A 9,054-nucleotide genomic window follows, 5' to 3' on the forward strand; every position below is an offset into this window, starting at 1 on the left:
ACAAAATCTTTCACCCCCCTAAAGTATGTCACAAATGCACACTTTCGAACTTATTTTTTTAAATTAATACCTATTTCAAATTGAACCTAATACACAATTCGCTATTAAACCGTAGTAAAATTTTACTTAAAAGAACGTTCATATTATTAATTAATACTAGAATAGTTAATTGTAAAAAGTTGTCACATTTTTTATTACAAATAAATTAGATTTTTTTTTAAATAAATGCGTGACATCACTCATTACCTGACCCCCTGACCCCATGTCACAAACTGTCACACTTTCTATCACCCCTCCCCCCACCTGGAGCGTGACATACTTTATGGACGGCCCCTTTGATCGTTCTATTCTATATTCTTTAACACTAAATCTGTGCAATATTTATAATAGATTAAAAGTTGTATAAAACGTATTAATATTCCGTTGTATTTCGTTTAAACAAAATTATGTAAGAAATGTATGCATACATCATAGCATTCAATTCTTTGAACGTTAAATATTGCGCGTTGATGTTTATATACATTTCAACGGATTCTATATTTATGCGAAATCACAGTCTAAAAATAAAGGCCAATCGAAAAGTATATAGATTGTCACCTCTAAAAATAGACAATATTTTGAACTGGTTTCCGTTTCTTTACTATGTATCGATATTGGACTGATTACCGGGTACACAGATAAACTCTACACGAAGACAAATAACAATTCGACACTTTTCGTCGAAGATACGAAAATACACGACATTAAAATGTAGTGAACACGGGTATTGTAGATAACCCTGCCTTGACTTTTAAATTATTAAGTTTCGTAAACACATCTAACGCCGGGAACCAATTATTAAATCGAGGACATGATATCATTGTGTCGATATTTTGCTTCATAAATAATAAAACAATTATATATCTAAACCGGATATATCTCAAACGGTAAGAATTAAATCTATTTACATGTATATTCAACACATTTAAAGTTATGGGAATGCACAATCAATCTCAGAATATACTCATCATAAGTAAGTTTTTCTTTCTACATGTATGTATCATTGTGTATGGTGTACTGCACATGTTTGCTATATTTATAATTATGGTTTAAATACACGTGCATGTTCCGTAATTCACAATACGTTTGTTGCTGTACATAGTTACATTTAAAAAGTATAAGTATTTATATAGTATATATGTCATTATTAAGATTTTCTCTTTATATGTTTGTTGTTGCCAAAGTAAACATGTATGATATTTTTTATTATAAAGGGGCCGTCCAACAGATTTTGGCATGTATTAAAGCTTGTTATTAAATGCTTTATGTTGATAAATTTAAACATTTGAACTATAAATCTCCAGTAAAATAACACAAGAATACAATTTTTAAAAAAGGAAAATAAAAAGTAAACCTCAACAGGGTTCGAACCACTAACCCCTGGATTCCTGGAGTAAAAAGCCACCTGTCTAAACCACTCGACCACCCACGCTTACATTCAAAGCGGGTGTATTGTTTAGCTATATAAGCAATCCTCGTAGTTTCCCAAAATATCGAATCGCGTCGATACGACGCTTTATCTGTTGGACGACCCCTTTAATAATTTAGAAAGATTACAATTTCAAAATGGTGGTAAATGAAACAGAGAATAACTTAATTGAAAGCGTCATAATAGTAATTTGAACTCATTGTCATTCTTTATAACCAGAAATGCATGAAATCGAACATTTAGCCAAATTAATGATCAGAATTTGAAAGAAGACGATCAGATGAAATCCCAATTACGTTCCCTTCGTCAAATAAACATATCTTTATGAAGTCAGTGTTTCCACTTTATTTTATGTATACAAAATATGAACTTATATTTTAATGATTACACAATTAGGTTTTAAAACGCATTCGACAACGTGATAACATCTATCTTGTTTTACGAATACTAACTAATTGCTGTTTGTTTTAAATGTGCTGTTAATTTTCACTGGGTATTGGAATTTTATAGTAAACATTCAATAGACAAGTTTACATGCGCATAAAATTCAATTAAAATACACACATTTAAACAATAAATAACCCTTTATACTTGCTGAATGGAGTTATCGATTCTCAGGTTAGATGTTTCCGACTAAACGCGGCCCTTCATATACTAGCCGTATATTGTATATTTTTGTTTGCATTTTTATTGGCATATTGTTGTATGGGAAAACACATGTACTATCTGCATAAATAAATGTGCAAGTATTTCTACATTCTGTGCACTGATCCGTCAGGATCGTGTCTTTATACATATTATTTGTTCAAATCATTTTTGTTAACAGTCGCACTGGAAGATAAAACATACCAGAAATACATGTACCGGGTATACTATGTCTTAATTACAGGCCTTTTCCGCCCTACGCCACGGGTCCGAAATTCGGCCCCATTCCCAATGCAAATCTAGTTGTTTTTCCCCCAACTGAAAAAAATAATTCCCAATTCCCCCCCCCCCAAAACCCCCCCCCCCAAAAAAAAACATTTTTTTTAACCTTTAAATATTTAAGTTAACCTGATCCAGAGTAGCAAACCCGAAATCCGGCGTTTCGCGCTTTTTTTTCACCTCAAAAAAGGCCAGGCCTTTTCCCCAAAATCAGAAAAAAACCTGCACTTATCACACGTGTTCATAATATTTTGTAAAATTTGTATAATATGTTATCAAAATAGTCGTTATTTACCAGTTAACGGCTTCTTTGAAATATAAGAAACATGCGATTATTTTCCCAATTGAGCCAGTTTTGCGATTATTTTTTTCCCCAAAATGTTTTTTTCACGACGCGAAATTCCCAAAATTCCAGTGTGGCGTTTTCCAAAAATGGAGCAAAAAAGGCCTTGTCTAACATTTATTAAACGCAGCACACATTCTTAACTATATTCAACCCCTTAAAATGTATTTCATTGTGTTATCGTCTTATATTCTAGGTCCGGAATGTCCTTAGAAGGCAAGGTATGCATCGTTACTGGCGCTACGCGGGGCATTGGAAAGGGGATCGCTCTGCAGCTAGGCGCACACGGGGCCACTGTGTACATAACAGGTCGGACGCTTAAGACGCTGGAAGGGGCGGAATTCCCCGGATCTTTGGAAGAGACTGCGGAAGAAGTAGTGGCTAGGGGTGGTGAATGCATTCCGGTCAGGTGTGACCACAAAAATGATGACGAGGTGAAGGCATTGTTTGCGCAAGTTTCGAAGGAGCAAAATGGGCGGTTAGATCTGCTTGTCAATAATGCTTACTCGGCTTTCCACGCAGTTGTGAACAACATCGCGGTGCCGTTTTGGGAACTAGGAGACGATGTTTATGATGAAATTAATCAAGTTGGTTTGCGGAATCACTACTTTTGCTCGGTGATGGCGGCGCGACTTATGGTTCCCAGAAAATCTGGCCTCATTGTTAACATATCTGGTCACGGTGGGATGGTTCATACGTTCAACGTCCCGTACGGCATTGGGAAGGAAGGATGTGACAGAATGGCCGCTGACTGCGCATTGGAACTGAAAACACACAATGTGGCCTTTGTTAGCCTTTGGCCGTGTGTCGTCCTAACAGAGGGATCACAAATGGTTGTAAACGACCCCAAAATTGTCTCAAAAATGATAAAAATGGCCGGCGTCAGTGAGGAGAAGCTTAAGTCGAGCTACAAGTACGGGGAGTCCATTGAATATGTCGGAAGGTGCGTCGTCCATCTTGCGAATGATCCCAATATCATGAGCAAAAGTGGAAAGATTCACATAACTGGTGACCTCGGTGATTATTACGGATTCCTTGATGACGCGGGTCATAAACCGATCAACATTCGACGAATTAACTGCCTGGTCAAGCATTTCACCCCCTCTTGGGTTTCGTGGCTTTCGTATCTAATACCGGACTTTGTGAAAATCCCATCTTGGCTCATGTCTTTTGCGGGACACAAACTGAATTGAATTCGTTAGTCAAGTTAGTGTAGTTGGACAATACTCGTATGCTGTTGCGTGCTTAGTGGAAGCCATTTACATTTTCTGAACTGAACAATGATCAACACACGTAAAGTATCACTACGGTACGGAATACCGTAAGGCCATCGTGGTAACACATTAAAATCCAGAGGGCGACGATGCGATAGTGCGATAGTACTATGGCGACAATGCGATAGTGCGATGGCGACAACGCGATTGTACGATGGCGACAATGCGACAGAACGATGGCGACAATGCGACAGTGCGATAGTACGATGGCGACAATGCTATAATACGATGACGGCAGTACGATAAAGCGATAGTACGATTGCGACAATGCGATAGTCATGTCGTAATTTTGCCATCGTATCATCGCATTGTCGCCATCGTACTGTTGCATTGTCATACTGTCGTCATCTTATTATCGCATTTTTGCCATCGTACTATCGCACTGTCGCCATCGTATTGTCGCATGGTCGTCACCGTACTGTCGCATTGTCGTCTATCGACCTCTGGTACACATGCGCACATCATATTTTTCCTAGATGGAGCCACTTTTTAAAATACTTTACTGTTCGGAATATCTTACATCAATACCCATTCTATAACTTAGAATTTGATTTCTTTATAACTATAACCTCTTAAAGTACATCTTTATAAAGTCATCTATTTTGTTTCTGCGATAAGATTAGTTTGTGTGCCGGAAGGCGATAGTCGACAATGCGATAGTACGATGGCGACGATGCGATAGTGCGATAATACGATGACGACAGTGCGACAATACGATGGCGATAGTACGATGGCGACAATGCGACAGCACGATGACGACAATGCGACAGTGCGACAATACGATGGTGACAGTGCGATAAAACGATGGCGATAATACGATGCCGATAGTACGATGACTATCGCATTGTCGCCATCGTACTATCGCGCTGTCGCATTGTCGCCATCGTACTATTGTATTGTCGCCATCGTACTATCGCATTGTCGCCATCGTACTATCGCAATGTCGCCCTTTGGATTTTAATGTGTAACCACGATGGCATTAACGGTATTCCGTATTATGGTTTGAGTCCGTTAGACTTATTGACACTTACAAATAATAGAACCCAACCTTATCGTTTGTGCTGTAATCATGGTTTGATTTGATGTACACACCACTCTGTGCATTATACATAATACCAATTTCCCCAATAAACATGATAACACAGAGATGAAACTGCTCTTTCGATCCACATCACAGCTTTTGAGAAAGATATATCAATAGGTTGTTAGTGAAGATTTCTCTTAAGGTAATAATTTAAGGACAAACGATTCATTTGAATTAATCAAATGTATTGTATAATGAGCTTTCTTAGACCGGAGTTTGCAGAATCGCTCGTGTGTTGATAATTTTCAAAGTCTACCCATATTGTACGCAGTGACATTAGTAATTATGAAGACATTGTCCATCAATATTATATTATAATTATTATCTTATATTACGAGATCAATATATAATTATATAAATTTATCACTAGATGAATATGTAATTGTTTAACGTAGGTCACTAGATCAATATATAATTTTTAACAAAGATCAGCATATAAATATATACTTATGAACATTGGTCCATATATTAGTATTAACATAGATCACTGGATCCATGTATAATATAAAATATATATCACTACATTAACATATAAATATAACTATATCACTAGATCCATGTATAATCTTAAACATGTATCACTATATTCATATATTATTATAATTAATAAACATTTATCGTAAGGTCCATATACAATTATAAACAAAGATCACTATGTCAATATTATATTTTTAAACATAGATTTCTTATTACCAAGACAAATCGCTAGATCAAAGGTACTTATACACAGATTTAGGCATTTATTCGAAGTGTGTCTGTAAATACCATAAATTTTCTGGACTTGAACCACGGAACTGAACAGCTTCATGATAATAACAATATACTTTTAGAAGTAAATGAAACGAAAAAACTTTTGTCCCCAATAATGCCCGAACCAGTGTCTCATCATTAAAAGGCTTATAATTTATCCAATAGGCGAGGGGCGTAGCTGCTATAAGGCACAGCAGGCCCGGGCCTACATTGTTTTTTTGAAACATGAAAAAAATTAAAATGCTTCAACTTCGAAAAACACATTAAATTATTGACGCTGAGGGGGTGAGGTGTTAGAAATCTGCATTTCAAATTGACATAATCCTCAGACAATGGATCCTGGTCTTGTTCAAAGTACATATCTTCCAATTATCAACTCTACTTCTTTCTATGTGCATCGATTCTAGCTCGCTATTTTTCACGTGACTTGCTGTAATAAGTTAACATAGATCTACGTGTAGATCTACTTGTCTCCCTTCCAACACTAAAGTAAGTTGTAATCGATTATCGTTGGATTTTTAATAAACATTCCAAATGATGTTTATGACCGCGGAAAATTAAAATGGAGCACTTGCCCCCGTATCCCGATCCATTGACTGCATCCAGGTCGGTTCGGTCCCTTTTTGCCGAACAGAAACGTGCTGTTTTAGACATGCAGACAGTATTATTGGAAATAATTCCCATGGTTTGACTAGTGAATAAGTGGAGTGATACACTTTTAAATGTTTCTTTGTTCCATATTGTTTTAAAATTTAGTTCTCTGGTATAAAGATAATACAGTAAAATTTAGTTCTCTGACATCAAGATAAAACAATAAAATATCAAAGGAAAACAGGCTAAAGTCTTATCTTATTATTTGTCTAGATATGCTTTAAATCTCACCATAGGCGTTATAGGATTAAGCAAAAATTTCAGCGGGGAGGACCCCCGTACCCCCGTTTTTATGTATCATATCCGGGCCTACAGCTAAAAAAAAGCTAGCTACGCCCCTGTAGGCCATCCCTATTTATGAAGTAATGTTATCCTTGATCCACGTATTGTAACCGAATATAATGACAACGACACAATAATTCCAAATTATTCATTATTTTCGCATTTGTACCGCTTTATAATTTATTTATTTCAAATGATCGATGACAAGATAAGTATTGATGAAAAGCATCAAAGGGCTTCGGGAATTTCAGTGTAAAAGGCACTTAATGAAGTTACATGGAACGATTTTTTTTCTACTGTAAATATAAATATATTGGCCGATTATTTTGAACAAAATAGAAAAAGATACTGGTATATCCAGTGTAATAACCCCCAAATAACCATTATCTATGATGTTGTGTTATAACCCCTTTAATAACCATTATCTGTGATTTTGTGTTGTAACCCCCAAATATTTCATAGTTCATTTTATTATACGCCCGTCTATGACGAGACGTATTATGGTATAGCCCGCGTCCGTCTGTCCGTCCGTCCGTCCGTCCGTCCGTCCGTCTGTTAATGTCGTACGCTACGTCAAATATCCTTTGACAGATTTTCTTCAAATTTTAACACAATCTTAATATTGATAAACCCTGATCCCCTTTCGTTTTTGACGGAATTCTGAATTGTCGTTCCAGAGTTATGGGACTTTGTTCGTCAAAATTTCGTGATTTCATTGAATGTCCTACTGTAGCTCAAATATCCTTCGATGGATTTTTTTCAAATTTCAACACAATCTTAATATTGATAAACCCTGATCCCCTTTCGTTTTTGACGGAATTCTGAATTGTCGTTCCAGAGTTATGGGACTTTGTTCGTCAAAATTTCGTGATTTCATTGAATGTCCTACTGTAGCTCAAATATCCTTCGATGGATTTTTTTCAAATTTCAACACAATCTTAATATTGATAAACCCTGATCCCCTTTCGTTTTTGACGGAATTCTGAATTGTCGTTCCAGAGTTATGGGACTTTGTTCGTCAAAATTTCGTGATTTCATTGAATGTCCTACTGTACCTCAAATATCCTTCGATGGATTTTTTTTTTTTTTTTTAGTATCCCTGAAAAATTGAACAAGGTGAGCTTTTTCTATTCCGATTGTACACTACCACTTACCCATCTACATTTCTCTTTTATTATTGGTCAAAATATCTATAACAGGTTTACTTCAACTCCATATCCTCTAAAGAAATGCATACATATACTCAAAAAAAGATATGGTATGAATGTCAAGGAGACGGCGCTCCATGCTCATGTACTTATAAAATAAACCATGTATTAAAATACAAATAAACTGAAGTAAAAAAATGATTCAAAGGGTTATTTATTACCTTACTACTTCATTGGCGAACGACGGGCGTATCATGCGCTCATGGCGCAGCTGTTTATTTACATTGGTTTCCTTTTTTTACTGGCATCCGTGTGCAGTTTTCATCAATGGAACAGAACTGTGTAGGTTTTAAAAAAGCCTGCTTCATATTGTAATCGTAATTTCATATTTTTCTCAACTTCAAGGGAAGATGATTCTGAACTTATTCTTACGTCGCTCATTTACGATAGGGGTACACGTATATTTCAAGGGCATAATAAAAACAAAAAATGGTTACAATAAAACATCATATTTATTTAAACTAAAATGTCTACATCAAAACAAAAAGTTAACATAGAACACAAATAAAATAATTAGATTCTACTGGGGCTCGAACCTTGTGCCTCTCACATGTGAAGCGAGCGTGTAACCACTACACTACGGAACCGCTTGAAAATCACCTTCTAACTAAGATATTAATAAGCTATTAATAGTCGGTTTAAATGTAAACCCGGAAGTTTAAACGCCGGATAGTGAGCGGGATTAACGGTCCATACCAAAGGGTACATACCACTGGCAAGATACGGATCAGGCCTGCGGCCTTCTATATGTGTTTCTCAAAAAAACCTGTAGGAGGACTTGATAGTAATGAGACTTGGGTGCTGTGATGGTGCTCCTCATTGATAAGCGGCTGCTTCCTTTATCAAGACTCATTATTACAATTAATAATACGTGTCGCGCTTCGCGCTCTATAGCGCCTTTATTAGTAACTAGGTGGTTGCTATGATAGTGGAATAAAGAAGTATTGTTTTATACAAAACCAGAAAGTTTCACCGGTTCGCGTATTTGCCCTGTCCCTGTGATCTTTTATTATTGCCCAGTCCCTGTGATCAGTTATTAATTAAAAGAATTAGCTTTGCATTATTGGCAA

General features: G+C 36.3%; 2 protein-coding genes across 3 annotated transcripts in view; one reads left to right on the forward strand and one right to left on the reverse strand.

The window, feature by feature from the left end:
• The window catches only part of LOC127861525 (rho-related protein racA-like), a 14,238-nt gene extending 13,742 nt beyond the window's left edge, over window positions 1–496 (reverse strand). The window contains exon 1 of the mRNA XM_052400087.1: window positions 468–496. Coding sequence (XP_052256047.1) covers window positions 468–472 — 5 coding nt within the window. The 5' untranslated portion in view covers window positions 473–496. The remainder of the gene's footprint in view (window positions 1–467) is intronic.
• Window positions 497–735: 239 nt separating this feature from the next.
• LOC127861544 (dehydrogenase/reductase SDR family member 1-like) lies at window positions 736–5,155 on the forward strand. Of its 2 annotated transcripts, none has more exons than XM_052400146.1 (2): window positions 736–926; window positions 2,932–5,155. In XM_052400146.1, the coding sequence occupies exon 2, from the start codon at window positions 2,939–2,941 to the stop codon at window positions 3,926–3,928; it is 990 nt and encodes a 329-aa protein (XP_052256106.1). In that variant the 5' UTR covers window positions 736–926; window positions 2,932–2,938; the 3' UTR covers window positions 3,929–5,155. The 2 variants fall into 2 exon arrangements, with proteins under 2 accessions (XP_052256106.1, XP_052256108.1); XM_052400148.1 differs by lacking the exon at window positions 736–926 and adding an exon at window positions 937–1,012.
• The last annotated feature ends 3,899 nt before the right edge of the window (window positions 5,156–9,054 follow it).

This window comes from Dreissena polymorpha, chromosome 16 (genome assembly GCF_020536995.1).
Source record: "Dreissena polymorpha isolate Duluth1 chromosome 16, UMN_Dpol_1.0, whole genome shotgun sequence".
Taxonomy (NCBI): Eukaryota; Metazoa; Mollusca; class Bivalvia; order Myida; family Dreissenidae; genus Dreissena; species Dreissena polymorpha.

Coding starts and splice junctions, on each gene's coding strand:
- LOC127861544 (XM_052400146.1), top strand. CDS start 2,939: ATGTCCTTAGAAGGCAAGGTATGCATCGTTACTGGCGCTACGCGGGGC.